Source organism: Ammodytes marinus (genome assembly GCF_949987685.1).
Source record: "Ammodytes marinus genome assembly, chromosome: 14".
Classification (NCBI taxonomy): domain Eukaryota; kingdom Metazoa; phylum Chordata; class Actinopteri; order Uranoscopiformes; family Ammodytidae; genus Ammodytes; species Ammodytes marinus.
Genome location: NC_137218.1, coordinates 9,026,332 through 9,047,196, shown reverse-complemented (window position 1 = coordinate 9,047,196; position 20,865 = coordinate 9,026,332). Strand labels below are relative to the sequence as shown.

The 20,865-nt window shown below is 39.6% G+C and overlaps 1 protein-coding gene across 5 annotated transcripts in view; it reads left to right on the top strand.

Annotated features, from left to right (window-relative positions):
- Nucleotides 1-8,967: 8,967 nt before the first annotated feature.
- Nucleotides 8,968-20,865, top strand: part of tcf7 (transcription factor 7) — a 66,817-nt gene continuing 54,919 nt past the window's right edge. For all 5 annotated transcript variants that reach the window (XM_080041428.1, XM_080041427.1, XM_080041425.1 and 2 more), the window contains exons 1-3: nt 8,968-9,421; nt 9,851-9,920; nt 11,366-11,472. In XM_080041428.1, coding sequence (XP_079897554.1) covers nt 9,239-9,421; nt 9,851-9,920; nt 11,366-11,472 — 360 coding nt within the window. In that variant the 5' untranslated portion in view covers nt 8,968-9,238. The remainder of the gene's footprint in view (nt 9,422-9,850; nt 9,921-11,365; nt 11,473-20,865) is intronic.

Here is a 20,865-nt window from a genome sequence, read left to right as displayed (position 1 = left end):
CAAATTCTCTGATTTCAGCTTCTCAAATGTGAATATTTTCTGGTTTCTTTAATCCTATTATGACAGTAAACTGAAATATCTGTGTGTTTTGGACATAACAATACATTTGAGGACGTCAACATGGGCTATATGGAAAATGTATCAACATTTTTCACAATTTTCTGACATTTTACGGACCAAAAAACTAATCGATTAATAATTGATTAATCGAGAAATTAATCGACAGATTAATCGATTATCAAAATAATCGTTAGTTGCAGCCCTATAATATCATCTGCTGTCAGTGTCAGGGGGTGACACCAGTTTGTAAACGCTGCCATACTAAGAAATACAGAGAGTTTTGTAGATCAGATAGGCTTAATTAACTTTGTGTCAACTCGTTTGGTGATGGCTTGAATGTAACCAACATTCATTTATATGAAAAAGTAACGCACTGTAGCTTTAACCCTAACATCAGCACGCCGATCCGCCTACAATGACAATGCTAATGTGCTGATGTTTAAGAAGATAAAAATTCACATTTCACCATATTACAAGATGTTGTCTGTTAGCATGCTAACATTTGCTAATTAGCAATAAGACGAACACATTTGAGGATAATTAAAGATACCAAATAAGTGAACAAATTTATATTTTGACCTGACGGTGGTGTGTCCTAGATTAAAAAAGTCAGGGGATTTGCAAAGTTTTTACAATTTGTCCTCGAGGGACCTTGAACATTTGATTAACACAAGGCGGCTGTTTAGCATGGCATGCATCTTGTGTGGTTCTCGCTAACAAATTTCATATTTGGTTGTCATTTTATGCGTAGGGAAATAAAAACCAGGAAACAAAACCACTTTAGAGCAGCCCATTTAGAGCTGTGTGAGCATTTTTGAAGGATATATGCAGTGAATGCTCGGGGGATTTTTTAAGGAGTATATGCTTTGAACTTTATGGAGGTCACCGGATCTAGCATCCCACTGACTAGGCTACTTATCTGTGGCTAATTTACAGCCTTATGGGTACACCCATTTATTATGCTGGACATAAAGACGCTCAATGTTCTGTTTGTCAGCTATGAAATCGCTAGTTCTTAATCAAATACAACCATAACTCCATCTACCGCTACAGCTCCTACTATAACAGGATCCAGCACTAAGTTGGCAGAAGATAGAATAAATAATCAAGTTTAAATGTGGAGTAAATCATACAGTGGTCAATGGAAAGGAGCGCTCCACTCCATCTTTGCAGAGGTCTTTTTTTTCTTCTACTTTTTCATTTATGATACCACTAGATATTCTGGTGTACAGATGATTAAAGATATGACTGGTTAATTCATTCTGATGTGGTGCGTTTGCTTAGTTTGTCTCAAAAGCCTAGAAAAGAAGGCCAGATGGATTCTTTGATTACACTTTTGAAAGTATGATTTATGAATTTTGTTTTATACTATGAATGTGGAAAATATATTCACAGCTTTCTGGATGTGGCTCATTCGAATTTATGGTGTCTTTTTAGTGCATGTGCTGTATGTATGACACAAATCAATATGAATGCCTAACTTCTACTATCACCCTCCCCATCAAACCTCTCTAACTGTTTCCTTCTGCAAGTATTTAAAGTTATAGTGTGTAATTTTTGTCGCCCCCATGAGGAATTCTGATTAATTACGACAACAGTGTCGGCGCATCTACATGATATCAGCTTTCGGTTGATTTTATACTTTCTGCTGTACGTCCAGGTGTTTTCTTATCAGTTGAATCAACAACTGAAACATTTCTTGGGATTTTTCTGAGCTCCTGCACCAGTGTCAGGGTGACACCAGTTTGTAAATCCTGTCATACTGAGAAATAGAGAGAGATAGAGAGAGTTTTGTGGCGCTGATAGGCTTGATCAACTTTGTGTCAACTCATTTGCAAATGGCTTGAATGTAACCGACATTCATTTATATGATACAGTTACACACTATAGCTTTAATGTAGTGTACCTTTTAAACACTTCTACTTAATTTTCGAGCTCCATTAGACTCCTTAATTTATTAATTATACTCGCTAAAATCAACAGTTTCCCTGCTGAAATAAAATGGTGGGAATTGATATCACCACACAGGAGTTAAAATGTGCAATGGAAAGGAAAAAAAAGTTTTGTTTCCATCGAGCCAAGCTGCAGCTTTGTGGTTCATCAGTGTGTGAGCGTGTTTAGTGTCGGCTGATTCAAATCTAATGTATCAAGCTTTAAATAGCAAGGCGCTTTGCCTCCACTCTGGTAGATTACCTTTTTTTTCTTTCTTTTTTTAGCATTTTCTTTCTTGAAAAAGCGTGTGTTTGAGGCGTCCTGTGGTAAGAGGCTGCATGTGCGCGTCCTTGTGTGAGTCTCCGTGCACACACATGTGCCTTTTTCTGTCTCTCTGTAAATGTGTGTGTGTGTGTGTGTGTGTGTGTGTGTGTGTGTGTGTGAGGAGCGAGGAGTGAATGACTTGGCTCCACATCAAAGGCCCCTGCGAGTCTCTGCATTAACGAGGTCCTTTGTTCCTTGCCTCCCAGATTACAGCACGTCTCTCCCTGTGCTGCCAGCGAGCAGTGTGTGTGTGTTTGTGTGCGTGTGCGTGTGTGTGTGTGTGTGTTTGCGTGTGTGCGAGTGTGGGGAGGGCACGGTAACCTGTGGACCAAAGGGCCAAGGTCTGACTCTCCTCCTCCTCATCATTATCCTAACCAACAAGAAAAGCTGATCCTACAAGGAAACTACAATCTTTCATACAATTTAAAGCATCGCTGTCGTTTCTCAGGATACATAAGCCTGATTCTCTAAAAACTTCATGGTCTTGCTATTGTCATGTGTCAATAAATTATGTACTACCCTGTATTATGTCATTGTCCCTTATTGTCTTCACATCATTTATCTGTGTATCTTATTGTTTATTTCCTCAGTTTAGCTTTATAGACAAAGCTATGCAATGTTTAAATAATGGTGCATCAGTGGCCCACATCTGCTTCCCTAACATGCGGCAGCTCGCATGCAAAGTGAACTCTACAATATGAAAACAATGGCATGAAAACATTTCCTCTATATTAGACGTATAAAAGCAAAACATCAAACAAATAAACTGTGTTAAGGCATTTGTAAACTATCAGTGATTAGTATCTGATCTAATTGGTCCTTATTTAAAACAAGCCATGTGTTGAAGCTTGATTTGGATGTGTGTGTGTTGGTGCGGGGGGTATATAAATGAGAAACAGTGTATTGTTGGGTGTGCTTAATTTGAGATATTCAGTTACAGTAGCCGAACAAATAAATGCATTCTGTTTCATCAATCTTTTTATATATATATGGTTTCTGGATTGCTCAAACACATGGTACAGGCATCACCTTACCTGCTTTTGACTCAAGTTGTTACAACTTTAAGCAATAAATTGTGTGTGTGTGTGTGTGTGTGTGTGTGTGTGTGTGTGTGTGTGTGTGTGTGTGTGTGTGTGTGTGTGTTACTGCTATTTCAAGTCACTATCAGACCTGTCTTTTTTATTTTTCAAAAGCCAAGGCACGATTTGATAATGCACGTCTTAAAAAAGTTCATGAACTGTAGCGAAGACGGAGCTGTTCCAACCACAGCTCACTTGTTCTTTCCTCTCAGCACACAGGGAGAAGAGAGGAGGCTGGGTGCATTTGAAAAGGTTTTCGTTCCACACAGAGGTAGAGATGGTTTGAAATAAAAAAGAATTGGATAATCTCCTCTTACACAGTGACGGATAGCACAAAAAATAAGATGTAGTGTAGCTTGGTTATTATGCAGCGAAACTCAGCAGTCAAGTTCTCAGTTGCAATGAATTAAAATGAGAGTGGCTCTTTTGAAACAATGCAGCAGCATCTCCCATAGTTTTTATATTACAACATTTTATCATCCAATATCTTTACTGATGTCAACTCAACTAGAGCTGTAAAATGTTGATGTACTGTGTAGTTGCTGAACGAGCTGCTTGTTACTCAGGAGATAGGGATGAAATTGCACATTCATTGCATTTTAGATGTTGCCCAACTGAACTCAAAGTGTTTGCAACGTGGTCCACTGATCCTCCAACCGGGACTGCCGATGTGTTTTTTATTTTTCAAAGCTCTTTTCTTTCACTGTTTATGTTTGTTGATTTCACCCCCAAAGCCCTCTGCAGATCTGTGATATCAACTCATTAATGTTTGATAAGCAGCTAACGAAGAGGTAAAGGGACGGCCTGCTGTCGAATCAGAAGAGACAGACGCATTTAAATCAACATACTCTCAGCAAACACAAACTTCAAGAAGCCTCATTATCTCGCACAATATATCAAGTTCTCTTCCTTTCCTTTTTCTTTTTGCAGAGCCTGTTACTTCCATTTTTGACTTTTCAAAAAGAGGCATGTATTGTCGGGTGAATTGTTGTTTTTCTCCTTGGCTTTTTAAATGATCAACTGCAAGGCCTCTAGATTGGAATCTTCACTTTTGGTGGTGAACTGTGTCACAACTGCTCGTCATGTTTCCACTACTGTGTGCCTATTCTTAAAGAAGTGTTTTGAAATTGTGAAACGATTCAAAGGTTATTCAGGATCTAATCTACAGTATGTAAAACCGTGTACATATTTGTTCAAATAAAAATCACTTCAACCTTTTCAAATACAGCCCGTGGTTAAAGGCACATCTCAGATACTGACTGAGACAAAATATCTGTGGTATTGTTGTACCAACTAACCTTTTTTTCTGCGGCTAAACATTATTTTCCGTAACCTTTAAATGATTTGTTTGCATGCAGATTGGGGATTGTCTTTGCCTGCTTACTATTTAAAAACAATGAAAAAGTCATAATCTTTAATCTCATTAAAAACCTCCTCCATTCTGGAGCATTTGATGTTGGAGTAGATTAGTTTAGCGTTTCCAAGCGGAAACTTGAGCACAAAATAAAACGGTTAGAAAAAAAAGATTTGTTGAGGTCCCACATTGCTGGCTGGATGCTGCCTTCCTCGCTTGAAGGACATGGTTTTGATTGTAGGAAAACTACCAATAAAAAGCACACAAGTGGTTCCAGTTAAGAGCTGTTCGCTTGGATGTGGCTTAACCCCAATGAAAGGACATGATTTAATTACTCTGCAGCTTTAATGCGCCTGGTGTTTCTTTAGAAAGCACAGTATATAATCTTTTTTGGAACCGAAAAGTGATTCATCTTTTCTTTTTTTTTAAACGCTAAAGACGGAACATTTCCCCCACCAATGATTGAAGGAATGGAAAGGCACTGACAGAAAGGATCTTATCATATTTTAATGAGTATTTTAATGAATCACAAGCTGACCGACAGAGCATCATTCATTTGCACTCTTAATAATTTTTTGAGATTAAGACACAAAATATACACATAACAACACCGGGGAAGATCCCATCTATGTGACCCCTTTATATTGACGTAGGTTGCATAATCAGTTGGGACCAGCTCAACCAAAGAGTTCCCTTGTTATATTTGAAAAAAATGTAAAGGCTTTAAGAGATAAAATGATCCAATAATTTACAAGGAAAGGTCTGTAAGTACAGTTTTTTTTTCTTTTTTTTATACCCTTCCTATTTATTCTGCGACCCCTTGTGGGCGCCCACAACCCCAGGTTTGGAACCACTGCTCTAATGTAACAGAATATTTATTTAATATTTGTTTCAGAGGGGTTTTATGTTTGCCATGCATTTAGAGTAGTATCTTATGATAAATATTTTACCCAGCTCATGTCTAAAGATTTGCTTTCCAACATAATTCATGTCTTCAGATTCTAGCATTGCCTCACAGGGTCAGATAAGTCCTGCAACACTAAATTTACATAAGCTTTAGATGAATAAAAACCTAAACATCATTTGCATCAAACAAGTTCCCTTCATGCAAAAGGCTCGCATTCTGGGGTCACACCAGCGATTTACTGTACTTGCTTTTGTTTTTCTGTGTGGGCAGGTTTCCTTATTTGGCCCTTCCTGCCGACAGATGACAGTCTGACGTCACGGCAATCATTAGAGTTTGAGATAAAAGATGATGAGGAAGGATGCTTGGGGTGTAACTCCAGACTGATAAGCCAAGGGTGGTGTGAAGTTAAAATAGGACTCTGATCTGACAAGAATAATCATAGCTTAAAAGTGTGTGTGTGTGTGTGTGTGTGTGTGTGTGTGTGTGTGTGTGTGTGTGTGTGTGTGTGTGTGTGTGTGTGTGTGTGTGTGTGTGTGTGTGTGTGTGTGTGTGTGTGTGTGTGACAGAGAAAGTGTTTGTAGGTCAAAGTACTTGGAGAGAGACAGCACGTGTAGAAAGAGTGTGTCAATGTCTCGATTAGTGTTTTGTTTTGTGTCTGTCTGTGAATGAGACTGAGTGTCTAGGTTACAGCCCTGGGTGAACCTGTGATGAAAGTGCGTAACCATCGGCAACAGATACTCACTGGAAACTGTGTTAAGATCAGAGCGCGTCCAGCTCTCAAGGCAGCGTGAGGAGGAAAACAGCTGTCTATATTTAATCAAGGCGAATAAACAAGGAGTTTAAACAACTCATTTATAATTTAGATTTGCATACATTAAGCCCGCTCATTTTAATCTTTTTATTAATATGCATCGACGATATTGTATAAATATGCAGTTTTATGCAAATACCGGGCCCATTTTCTGTTTGTATTTAATTCTGTTTCCCAGCTGTGGATCATCATTTTCATTCAAGGCAACCGACTCAGATTAAGTCACGTATTAAGTCACAGCATGGGAGTGTATAAATATTTCTCAATTAAAAACTCCGAAGACCAGCTATGCTCCTGTATCAGCATTAAAAATGCATTGGCATTGGGAGGAAGAGAGGGGAGGGCAAGTTTCGAGTTTGGTAAGAAATCAGAACTTCCAAGCCTACATCTTTTGAACTCTTTTTTTTTTCTTCCTCATCTTTCCCTCCTTCGAATCACTGTAGTTGCAATAGTTAACACTTTTTGCTGTTTTGGAGACTGTTACAAAATCTGGGGGATGTAAGGAGCAGCCAGAAACATGCTGTGTATCTGTTATTGATGAGCATGCCGTGCCTTCTGATGTTTTTTCATCGAATGTCCTACATCTTTTTCCTGTTTCTTGCCAGAGCTGCCACTTCTCTTTCCATGCTAATGAGGAGTTTTGTTCCAAAATATGTGAAAAACTAGTAGTGACAGCAGTCGCTACAAAAGGACTGCTGGGATAGAAGTAAAACTCACAGTAGATAATTAGAAAAGTGTTAAACTGATATGATGATGACAATGTTCAGTTGCATCTTCTTTTGTATTAGTTTTTATTTTTTTGCATTAAGACCAATTAAAAAATGGTTAAATGTTTCTTAATATATCTGTTTGGTAGTAATGGATCACTACAAAGAACATTAGCCATTTATAAAAGGTCAATCTACATGACCAGACACATGTTTTACATGAACCAATCAAGAGAAAGAAAGGGCATGCACAAGAGGCAGCTGATAGGAGCCACTGTTTGCATCAGCAGAGCAGACACACAGGCAGCGCTCAAAACACACAAAGTGAAAGTCAAGTTCTTTGTGTGTGTGTGTGTGTGTGTGTGTGTTAATCCCCAGTTTTATACGGTACCCAAAAATGTTGCACGACGGAAACTTTTGCTGTTAAAATAGAACCAAATGCAATTTAGCAACCCTACATATTTTATTCACAACACAATCTTGGGTATTCATAATATTAATTATGTTTAATGTATGTGTGCGGATTATGTTTCAGAGTCAAAGTGTGAATGCAAAATAAAGGCACTCAAATGCAGGATGTTATGGGGGAAAAGTGAGTCTAGTTTATAAAAAGGCATCTGTTATTTTTAAATGTCATGATTGTACAATTAATAGAGAGGCATATTTTACAACTTTTTACTTTGAGAATTAAACAAAGTTTAAAGGGAATTATGCTGGGAAACCTCCTTTGGAAAACCCAAAGTAAACATTGATAATAATGAATTGGCTTCATGAGAAGAAAATCCATATTTTAATATAAAAATGATTTTATGCAAAAGAGGATAATTGTCATTTGAAGATAATTTGATTGTAAACCAGTTGGTGATAAAGGAAAGTGTAGATTGTGACAACACTTTATAGGATTATGGCTGAGCTCAGTAATGGTTATGGTGGTTATGAAGTTTGTAAATCCTTATTTACAAACCTCATTTCTATCTACCTCAAATGAAATATGAGTAACACTAAATGATTAAAAAAGGAGGAAAAACTCAAGATGCAGCTAAGATATTCAGTGGAGCAGGAAGTATTCAGTTAATTTAACTAAGTAAAAATAGCAACACCACACTGCAAGAAATATTACATTTTAAAGTCCTTAATTTAAAAAGTAAGGACAAGTTAGGTAAAATTAGAACAATGTAATTAAAGTATAGTAGTAAATGCAAACAAATGGTCCTTGTCAGTGTCTTACCATCATTTATTATATTATAAGATTATTATTACATTATTGTGTTGTGTTTTATTGTTATGCGGTGGAGTTCGTTTTAACTTATTTATATACTGTTTAATTTGTTTTATGAGCTTATGCAAAGAAGTTAGCTTTTCATATTAAACTGTGCATAGCCTACGTAGGCCTTTATATTTTAGTGTTTTTATTTCTTATTCATTTATTTTTATATTTAACCATGAAAAAAACTAAATTGAGATTAAAGTATATTTTTCAATGTTTTCATATACCCCTTTTTACCATTACATAGGCTAGCATAAAGGGGCCCTAAAAATATAATAAAAGTATATCATGACTTTAGTGAAGTTTTGGTAAGCGAACTGCCAGCAGCAGCTACCTCGTACCTCTGCAACCAGCATGGTTTGTGAACACGCCCCTGGAAGTCATGAATAATGCCTTTCGCTCTGAGCTCGGGGAGGTAATGTCTCTTTAAGAGGCTCAGCCCCTTTGCCGAAACAATCGTAGGCTACAACCCCCCAACAAGTCATCGGACCTGTCAATCATCCGGTCGGCGCCCTCTGATGTCGGGACTCCTCGCCTTGTGTTGGGCTCAAATGAGCTGTTAGCTGTTATAGGGAAACATTAGTCCCTCTACCAACCAGCCAGCCGGGGGAACGCCACATCTCAACTTTTTCTTTCCCCTGCATGTGGTGGGGCTTTCTGCACTTCGGAGGCGCCCCGGACTGAGGACATTTAACTGAAAAGTATTTTCTTTATTTAGGCTATTACTTTTTTATTTGTTTGTTTGTCGTAGCAATTAATATCAGTTTTTAACGTGTAGTGGAGGGGGAAAAGTAGACATGCCTCAGCTCAGCAGCGGCGGCGGGGACGACCTGGGAGCGAATGATGAGATGATAGCGTTCAAAGACGAAGGGGAGCAAGAGGAGAAAATCCAAGAGAACGCGTTCACGGAGCGAGACCTGGCCGACCTCAAGTCCTCTCTGGTGAACGAGTCGGAAATAAATCAAAGTCCGAACGCAGCGGTAGGTGGCACGGAGTGTGTTTATCAAATACACACACGGAGAGAGTGTGTGTGTGTGTGTGTGTGTGAGAGAGAGAGAGGTAGAGAGAGAGTGTGTGTAAAGCTTGTTTTATTTTACACGCAATTGACAGTTGAATGAAACCAAAAAGCGCAGTGTATGTATTGCCTTCAGGGTTACAGTAGTGAAAATTCCCAGGATACAACAGGGTTAATGCAGGACATAGTCAGTACCATATCTATAGAGGCTAATAACAACAGAAAACACTTTACAGTAAGGTTGCTTTAAACTTACCCTCACTACAACGACACTTTCCTCACGGGGTAGGCTACGATGGACTTTTTTTTAAATAATATTTTAATTAATATTTTGGACTAGGCTATCTAATCTATCTGTCTGTCTGACCCCGTGTTTGTTGTCGGTCCATTGCAGGCGGTCAGACGGGCACAGCAGGGCGAGCAGAGGGGCTTCCACGAGAAACACCGGGAGCATCTCGACGGTGGTAAGAAGGAACATTTTAACACACTTACACACTTTCTCAAAGTTTGAGTAGCCCACTATTACCACTTAAATAATATACCGTAAAAAGTGTCAAAGTTACGAGTATTTTGGTCACGCGCGGACACGTGTTGCGGCATTAAAACCAACTTCAAAGAGATATGTTTTCAAGGTGTAGCCCTACACTGCAAAAAGATGTCATCCATCGTGCCTCCAGCTATCAAAGCAGTTTACAGTTGATAGAGAGATTTCCTCCGTTTCTGGTTCATATTAAGCGTGCTTCAGAAGAGGAATGACCACATGAACATGTTATAAACTAGGCCTAACTGTGGTAGTCGCTTAAACGCAGTCTCTAACTTTGTACATGTCATTTTTTGCAGTGTAGCTTTTGCCAAAAGTGGGGTCAACCAGGGTCCTTAAGAGGTTTAATTTAACTTTTTTCTCTCTACTTTTCCTAAGGGTTGCCACCCAAATGGAACAGAGCAATTTTAAACTTTCCCTCCCTAGAAGAAGGGGCATTTAGAGAGAAAGAGAGAGAGAACGTAGACATGGAGATTTTAATTACAGGCATCAACTGTAGGCTGTTCTCAGTTGTGTAACTCATTCTCAATCATCTCTTAAACAAGGATAAAAATGTTCTCACATCGTGGTCCTTCGAGCTAAAGTGTGGATTTGTGGGTACAAATTTTCCTTATTCTGAAAAAAGTGGAACCCACTAAAGATAATCCTACCGCTCTCAAAGATACTGAATGCGTGGTCATGTTAATTTGTGTCCTATCAGGCTGTTTTTTCTGGCCACGTTTGTAAGTTTTGACACCTTCTGAAAAGCTCAGCTATGACAGAAGATCAGTCCAAAACAACAGGATCTTTTTTTAGGGTATGTCTCTTGTTGGTTTATGCACACAGGTATAACTTATTTACAGCTGACCCACAGAGAGGCCTGTGATGCTTAATATGGGGTTAGTGGTGAGAGATAAATTAACACATAGGCTACAGGAGTTCACGCCTCTCAGGCTAAGTGACGGTTGTAACGCGTTTGTCTCAAGTATTGTAGTGTGTGCTGCTCATACAAGGATACAACATGTAGTAACTAGAGCACTTGTAAATAGTTGACCTACTTTGTATGCACGCTTGTGTCGGATGTCAGGCTTCTCGCGTAGCTAAATCTTGTAGCACTGTTGTGGGAGTAAGTATCAGAATTTTAATTATTAATCATTGTTTGTTTCAATCATTACAGTGTTTCACCCATTGCTTCTGTTATTCCATAAGCAACTTTTGAATGAATTCAAATGAAATTCAAAATGATATCATTATTACACATGTTATTATACAGTTTCTACAAATACAGTTTCTACAAAGTTCTACAAACTGGCATTCTTAATGGTACTGTTGAAACTTTTTCTAGCTTTTTAACATGCGTGTTGTTTTTCTTCACACGCGTGGCCACAGTGTCGAAGCACCAAGATGGAGGCATGTACAAGACGTCGGCGTATCCGGGTTATCCGTTCCTGATGCTGCCTGACCCATACCTCCCCAACAGCTCAGTTTCTCCATCCGTAAGTCTGCTTGTGTTTTCATTCTCCCGCTGGCTAAAAGTGCACTGTATGATGTGTTGAGGGTCCTGGCTTGCCCCTACATTGGATCTTATAAACTGTCTATGCATTGGACTCCATAACAAGTTTGTGCACTATTGCTACAGCTCCTGTTGTTATTCTTTGGTGACAAGTACACATGGTTTTGTGCTTTAGTTTGATGAACTTTTCTTAATCATAATATCAATATTTGTGGCAATGCCATAGTAGGTCACCACAGTGGAGGAAATGAGACGCATACACAGTGATGGAAATGTTTTGAGCCTGGTGGCTATTGGGCGAGATTATTTATTTTATATTTTTGGCAGAATCAAATAGATCCTCAGTTGCCAGAATTGACTAGTAACAAACGGAGACGGTGTGGACATGAAAGTAACGCTGATTATATTATATTAGTTTTTTCTGTATAAAGGCATACACTTTTCTACTTGGCATTTCTGCTTTTTACTCGTAATTTGTATTTGATTTGTTGTGCATCTGGCCTTTGCAAAAGAATAAACTCAGACTTACATCAGCTGGAAAATCAGTGGCATCTTTCTCTATTAGATGTATGGCGTCAGATATAATGTTTATTGTTTATAAAATTTGACTTGCTTATCTCTACATACAGTCTTTTCTGAAGGGTTTGAATTAAAGTTGATAACCTAAGAATAAGCATTTACTGAATATCACTTTAAAAAAAATATATAGATGGCTTTTTCTTGTAGTTATGCTTCTATAGTTATACTGTATGTGATGGAGATCCAAAATGGTTACACAACATTAGCCTCTGTCAATTAAACCTAGTAGGAAACAACTCCCTTAACCCTATTCAAATCAGAAACAGCCCATTTATACCAGTAAAGTATTTCTAAAAACCTGCCCGTAGCTTAAAACAGTCTACGTCGATGTATGTTTAGACGGGACGCTGTCAGTACGAGATCGCAGTCTCCCGCGTTGCAAATCAGTCCCAAGCTTTACATGTGTTCTGATTTGGCTTTGAACTGTGCTCCTGAACTGCCCCGTGAAATAAAGCGCTATTTAAAAACAGGCTGCGGCGCTCGCTCGTCAGGGGAAACCAGAAAAGAAAAAAAAATAGCTTGTTTTTGTTTACGCCATTGCTGGAAGTTGGAACATGTTTGGTGTTGTCATCACCAAAGCGTTCCACATGACGTTTTCCATCTTGTGTACTGTGTGTACCATGCTGTGAATGACAAGAGGTGTGTCGCTGCCTTAATAGCTGCCTTTAGTGTTGAACCTGCTAAAACAAACACCGGGGAAGCCTCGTGGAAGGATTTCAAGTGTGCACTGTGCAGTATCACTCATCCAGCCAGACAGCTTCTGCAAAACGAATAAAAAATCCCCTCCAAGTCACTCATATAAGAACCAATATCCACGGATAGGCTGACTAATTGCGCCAAAAACCAGCGACTGTGCCTAATTCATTCTTCACGTGCTGTGTAATCCTGTTGCTTGAATTAACCCACTGCTCCACCAGACAAGACGTCGCTAAACAGCCCGAGATGCCTGTTTATGGGATCACACGTACACATACTGTAGGCTGATCTTATATGAGGCACTGTGAATTTTGGAATCTGCTGTATCGCACCATCTACTTTAGGGCCAGAAAATTCAATTTGCTAACTGACACCTTGAGTGTTTTAACCCTGTGACCTCTTCAAAAGTCTGGGTCAAGACTCAGCTTGCGGCCATCGAAGATTTTCAATTAGATATTGTAGGGTCAGAAAAAGTCGACTATGACTATCTCACAGTAAAATCAAAGGAGTGGAGCTTCTTCGAGATCCACTTTTGTTCATTTCGATGTAGACAATACACGCACTTGAATAATATATTTGTCTCATTTCTTGTCTGACTTTAAGCAAGATTTGAATTTATTGAAATAAATACTCTCCAGAAAAAAGGTTAGAACAGTGTCTACTGGTTTACTTTGTTTTTAGTGTTCTTATTTTTTTCTTGGAAAGAAATGATCAGACTTTAGTTGCCCCAATCACCTAGCCTTTAAATGTGACTGTGCATTTGTTTCTGAGAGAGACACATGCCTACAACAACTTCTCCCAAGAAATCCCGAGGTCTCCGTAAGTCTCCATCATAGCCCTACACTGTCATTGAGAATATAATTAGAATGAACGTGAGAGAGAGCGTAGTCGTATTTCCCTTCAACATCTTTATACCCACTACTGCATAACAACACAACACATCCGGCAATGCGTTAAACAAACACGGTGAGCAAGTGTGATGGCATGTGTGTGGAGTGTGTGTGCGGCTCATCAATGTGTCTCCACTTCTTTTCACCTCCACCTCACAGTTCTACTCTGCTCTTTTCTTCTCTTCTCTTCCAACCCTGGAGTGCCAACCGCAGAGCCTCTCAGAGATTGTTTTTGTTAAGGGTGGGATTGTAGAGAGAGGGGGGGGGGGGTCGGCGGCGGTGGCAAGATAAAGAGCACTTTCTTCCCCTCCGTGTGTCTCTTTCTAGACTCCACACAATGCTCACTTGTTGCTGCTTCCCTTGTAATTAGCCCGCTGGTTGTGAGGCGGTAGCTGCGTATCGGGCCCCGTCTACCTGCCACTTGAAAAGGGCTGAGGATAGTGGTTTAGAGCGTTTTTTTTTGGGGGGGGGGGGGGGGGTGATGGAAGAGAAGAGATGGATCGGAAACTATAGGCTTGGGAGTCTGACAGAAAAAGAAAAAAAAAGAAGGGCTTGTGTGTTTGGTGTTTTCCTTGTGTCGCGGTGGTGTTCATTTGGGACAAGGCCACGCACCTTACATCTGCGTGTGTGTGTGTGTGTGTGTGTGTGTGTGTGTGTGTGTCCAGGTCTGACTTATGTCTTGGGATTGCAACTTTGAAGATTTCTGATTTGAGTTTTGTTACAGTGTCTGCAATGCAAGGAAGTGAAGTAGCCTCTCACAGTCAGTTAGCATTTACTTTGTAAAACAATTGTAACGATTTCCCAATCTGATGAGAAGTACAAAACCCAAAGCAGTTCAATGTTAACAGCGATGTAGAAATCAGAAAATATTCTCATTCAAAGAGATGGAAGCAGATCTATCTGAATAATTGATGGGTTTTCTGCCCGAATCCATAAATCGACAAATAGTTTCAGCAGTCGTTTTTTTCTAGGAACATAGAAATCGTCCATCTGTTCCTGATAGATGGTTTTATTATATGTTCTGAAATGATACATTACATTTGGAAAGTCTAGGTTGTATTTTGAGATGAGCATTTTTATTATCCAGAAGAGAGATTTCCATTCTGTTTGGAGAACTTCTACTTACATACAATATTAAAGATTCAAACGTGTTTTTAAAACAAAGACACAAAGCATTCTCTTGTTCCAGCTTTTTTAATGGGAGCATTTACTCTTTTTTAAATACGGTCAATAGATACATATCTATTGTATATTGGAGTGTTAGTCGGTCAAAAAAGACATCTGAAGACTTTACCTTGAGCTCTGTAAATGATAGTTGTCTAGTGTTTAATAACCTGTAGATACATTGATGAACATAATGGTCAGTAAGTTAGCAGCCCTTATTCAGTCAGAAAGCAGTTTGTTGAGAGGCGGTGACAGTCATCTTCTGTTAGTAAGTGGGAGATAGAATGTTGTCAGCATCAACAACACATCTTGGTGTGTTCCTGTAAACTGCTTTCAAATGTTGAACTCCTTGCGAGAGCATCAGCTGAATAACTAAGTCAGATATCAATTGTTATATTTTCCTTTGTATCTTCCCCTCACCTGCCTGGGGAACGCCTGCTGTTTGGGTACATTTCTCCTCGTTCACACCTAATCTTAACATTTCCAGATATTTTTATTTTATTTTTTCAGATTTGACCAGGCCTTTTCAGGCCTTTTGAATAAATATGTCTTCATATGTACCATATGACACATAATGTTTGCCTCAGTCACATTGCATTTGACAGAAAATAGAAAAAAAGAAAAAAGAATTCCCAAAGCTGTTGTTCTGAAAAGATTAACATATTATTCTCCACGACAAAAAAGACGGATAAAGACGGTCTTATAATTCTAGTATTTCAATGTTAAAATCTTATATAAAAAAAGGCTAATCTCTTTAAAGAAGTGAAGCCTGCACACTGGAGAGGCTGCTGCAAAGTCTAGTCCCTCCTTATCCCATTCACAGACTAATACCCCACTATTACAGCAGTTCATGGGACATTTCACTGTTGTTACATTAATGCAGCTATCAGCTGTCCTTTCAGAGGATGTGGCCAAAGAAAGAGATTTGTGGGATTCAGAGATATGACTAAAACTCCCCTCAGCTTGTTGTCTTTGGATAAAGCTTTATCCGGTGTGTGTGTGTGTGTGTGTGTGTGTGTGTGTGTGTGTGTGTGTGTGTGTGTGTGTGTGTGTGTGTGTGTGTGTGTGTGTGTGTGTGTGTGTGTGTGTGTGTGTGTGTGTGTGTGAGCGCGTGTGTCTGTCCCTCTTTGTGTTTGCTGTTCATTACACTAAGCCGTGTGTATGTATCTAAGGTTTTGTCATGTTGTTTGTGCCTGTGTGTCTTCATCTGCATGTTCTCTCCTCAAGTTTGTTCCCGCAGGCCTGTGTGTGTGTGTGTTTGTGTGTGTGTGTGTCTGTGTATGCAGTATTATGTGTGTTAGACCTTTGGCTGCTGTATAATGTTGTTGTTGGATTAGCTGCAGACAGTGTTTTTTGAAGGGATCGTTCGTGAGTCTTTGTCGTCTAGAGGAGTCAAACCCCCAGCGGAGTAAAGATTGTCAATATAAAACCTGAGCATCTTACTCATTTTTTATTTTTTTTTATTTATTTAGAAGGGACAGCGCACATTAATAGACATGAGCACCAAAGTTCAACATGTAAATGTGCCAGATTTAGCCATGCAGGCTAATCTTCACCTGTAGTCCCTGGCAGGTATATAGCTTCTTCTCTTCAGCACCATCCACTCATCTCTCCCAAACTCCCTTTGTCAAATGTTCAAGTTCAAGATCACAGTAATAGCATGCTGGTGTACAGTGCTGGATTATGGTTTGTGAAGGGGTTTCCATAGAAAGTGGACAGAGAAGGTAAATAGATGAAGGAATAGATAAAAGAAGCTCTGCATTTCAGTTTTGCAGTATTGGGATGTTATGTATGAATTTGCATTAATATAGTATTCGCTTACCATAATTGTATGATGATACTATTTTAAATGTAGACGTTGTTGTTCCCGGTAAAACTTCAGAATTTAGTGGGCAGTGTTTTTATGGGCGCTCAAAAGTATTATTTCTAAAAGACCAAACGTTAGAAAACACAATTTTTTTTGCATGCATCAGGCTGTTGGACTTCTTTATTTAATCAGCTCATTCGGGTTGTACTTCTTTGCAGTGTTTTAAAGTCATTGGTCCACAGTAAAGTGCAGACAGATGCCCATATCTTGGTGTAGACTAGTATTAATCAAACAATGAGTTAACAGTTGTCAGTTGGCGTTCGTAACTGAATGTGAACTTCCTTCTGCAGCTGCTTCACAATAAAAGCTTTTCAATCTTGTGCTTTTGGGAAGCCTTTTAATGTGAAGGCACCACATTGATATTACCTTTTGCTGCAGTGGACTTCAGTTTTAATAGCGTAACAAGTGACGTTCACTGGATCTCAATTCAGGGGTTACAGCCTACGTAGGCTGCATTTGAAGACCGATTGCGTCATAGCGGCGCGCAAAGGCTTGTTCCATTTGCAACGATTTGCAAGGCTCCTTCATATGCGGCCGAGAAATGCAGCCTTCGTTACCAGAGATGGCATAAAATAAAATAACAAATAACAAAACAGCAACGTGTTGCTCCATCTTCTTAACTTTTATCTTCCTTTCTTTTTTTCTTGTACTTTTTTTTCTTTTCGTCTGGTATGCAACTTCTTTTTCTTCTTTCCTCCGTTGACAAGGCTGTCTCCGTTGGCAGCAATCAGGGTTGCTAGGCAGCACAGGAGCGGCGAGTCGTCACGCAAGGTAACAGCTTGTTACGCAAACCGGAAATGCTCGTAAACGGAGACCTGCGGAGACCGTCTCGTTTAACAACGCTCGATTGGCCTTCGAATCGGCCTTCACAGGCGATAGCCTTCATAGACCGCGTAGACCGCGTCCTTCCAAGGATGCGGTCTCTGTATCAGAAATCTCCTGTGTGTTAAACTGAACACTAAAAGTAAAAACAAAGGTTGTGCATTGTTCTGAGGGGGCTAATGAATCATGTTGAATCACACATTAGGAGTGATTATTGGTTAGTGAATAGAAATTTGCATTCGGAGCAGCTTTAACATATTTCAAACATAACAGATGTTGCCTCCGAAAAAGCCTAAAAAACAATTAAAGGTGGAGTCAGCAATTCTGTAGAATGTTTGCTCACAAAAGCACTTGTTGTCAAAATCAGTGAATATCTCTTCATTATCCGTTACCTGTCCATTCTGTGTGTGCTCCTAAAAAAAATGGTGAGGAGATATTCCCTGATTTTGATAAAAAGTGATTTTGTCCGCAAGCATTTTCCAGAATAGCTGACAACACCATAAAGAGTGATACAACTGTCAGTTGAGTGAACAGATGATGATAAAGAAGCGTTCTAGTTGGACTGAGAGAGGGTCAGGGGACTATTTGCCCTGTACATTTTCTTTGAAAATAAAAGATAAGTAGATCCTAGTATCTGATATTGGGCTGCAGGCATTTGTATCCACCGTCAGAGAGGCTGTGAAACTCCGTGTGATGTGGAGGCTGTGGTCACACCAAGACGTCATCAAGCTCTGGAGACAACACGCTACTCTGAAGCCTTTTCCCGCTCGCTGGAACTGGACAGTGACTGTAAAGAGGATAACTGTATGTACAGGTTATTTAGGGAAAAAACAACAAGGTGTTTGTTTTAAATGCATGTATGACCGTTTATAAACTCAGTCACTGGAATGTACAAGCAGTTTTAGCAGCTCAGTGCCGTGTCATTGTGTCGTTAGGGGGAATTTCTTGCTCATCATTTGACATTTCATTTCACAGACTAAAATTGAGAAAAACTCGACAGGAAGACTGTTGAGAGAAAGATTACATGTTTGGGAAAGGTGGGGGGGAACAACGTCATTTAGAAGACTCTGAAGGCTCGCAGGCTGCAGTGTTGTTTTTGTTGTTGTTGAAAATCTGAGGTGGCTCAGCTTTCAAAAATGTCCCCTAATGGCTTTCTCTGAACCACACCAGAATTTCCGAATCATGCAAGGAAATAGAGGATTAATTATATTTACCCACTTCAAGCAACTGCTTTGTTTGCTTTTCCTTTTGTTTTATTATTTGGTGGCGGGTGTTAAGTTTCATGTCTTTAGCCCATACACTTTTTCATACACCTCCTCCTGCTCCCTGTATCCATTCAGAAATCAGTCACTGTCGCTATAAAGCTCTCCCCTCCCCGTCCCCTTTTCCTTTTCCTTGTATCTGCCACACAACATAACGCAGATCCTCCGAGATCAAGGGAAAGGCATTTGTGTGTGCAAGTCTCTAGGTTCTTGCCACTTCCTTGTTTGCCATTGTGTTGCGGTGTTGACAGGGGGGTTGTTCAGCCAGCCCTCTAGTCCCTCGGTAAACAATGGCAGCAATACAGGCTGAGGCCTCCCTAATCCCCCCCTTCACACAGACCCAGGGGCTGGGATGAGCAACACTCGGGCCTCCCCTGCCTCTGACTGGCTACGATAAGGAACCCGCCACTCACATTTAAGAGGCCTAAAAAGAAAAGCAGCTTTCACTATAGAAGGCAGCAAAAGCTAGGGGTCGGATCTTTAATTGTCTTTTTTAAGACAAAAAATCCAGACTTCAGAAATTTAAAGTAATTAACACATGTAACCTTCCATACATGTTTTTTCAACTGAAAACTATTTAAGAAAGCGACTGATGTTGTAGTTTCAAATGTGCAAGAGCGCTCTGGGATGGAGGAACTGGCCACGTCTTAACTCGCCATTGTTGTGATGTGTGTAAATGCAAGATTATAGTTTTAGAAAAATCAAAGATTATTGAGTGAAATGAGGTTGGTGATGGGACAGCAAATCTCCATTATTGCTCTCAAATCCCTTTTCTTTGTGTTGACATTATGAGAACCAATAAGAAGTTTCCTTTTTCACATCACAAATCATTGTCCATATAGCTGCCTCTCTATTATATTTGTGACAAAATATAGGACCCCAAATAGGTTCTTGAAAGCTCTGGAGTATGTGAGGCTGAAAAAAAGGATGTGTCCTTTGAAGGAGCATGGCGGTTTTAGTGGTTTCCTAACCTAATGTGATGAAAAATAAAGACTGCAGATGAGGTTCATTTGCATTATTCAATCATCTGTAGATGGTATTCTTGATTAATTGATAATTGGTTTGGTCTATAGAGTATCAAACAATTAATGTTTATTGGCCCACTATAATTTCCATAACAAAATTCTTCTTTTGTCTTTTTTGCATATAATGTCTTCAAAAGATTATAAAAAATGTAATTACTAAATTGTGTGTGTGTGTGTGTGTGGCCACAGGTTGCCGTGTTAAGTCTGTCTCAGGTAGGCTCCCGCTTCCTTCAACGAGAGACAGGAAATATGAGCAAGTTATAAAAATAGATATAGATGAAGACAGATAAACATAGTTTAAAGGGAGGGAGGGGAGGGGAGGGGGGAGATTAAAATACAAATGGCTGTGAGAGGGTCCTCATTGCCCCGTCGGCTTTGAAGTAGCCGGCTGTGAAGACACCTGAAGAGAAACTGTTCAGAAGACTATTTCAAGAGGCGGAAATGTTTCAAAGAATATCACAAGAAGAGGAAAAAACCCCTTCAGATGGCCCCGAGGTGTTTATACCTGTAATTATTCATCCACTTATTTCTTTTCCGGCGCAGAGGGATGGTGGGAATGAGCAGGGGGGTGAAGCTGTAGAGCAGTAAAAGACAGGTGTTGGCAAAGGAAAAGTGTGGGTTTGCATGATTGATATAATCAACTCTGTTTTTGTGTTTTTATACATCCAGACACTTTAATTCAGTCAAACTCTTTAAGTGTAGATCCCTTTTAAGTTTTACACAAACTATCTCTGAGCAGAAACATCAATTTAAGTGTGATACCGTGCTGCCGTTGGTATGGAAAAAAAAGAAAGAGAAGAAGAGGTGGAGACGGTTGGTAACCTCATGCGGTGTTCTTAGTGCTTGTGTTTCTCTAGATTAAGACCACATTTCCCATAATTCCTCCCACGCTTCCTGTCACCAAAAAGGATGCTAGAGGTCAAACATGTTGGAGGATGTTTATTTTTTTTCCATTTGCCGCATTCACTTATTGCCGCCATTGAAAGTAACTCTGAGAGCTTGAGCTTATTTTTAAGTTTTCGCCCATGGTGCCTGAAAGCAGCACGATGGATTTACGCTCCTCTTGTTTGG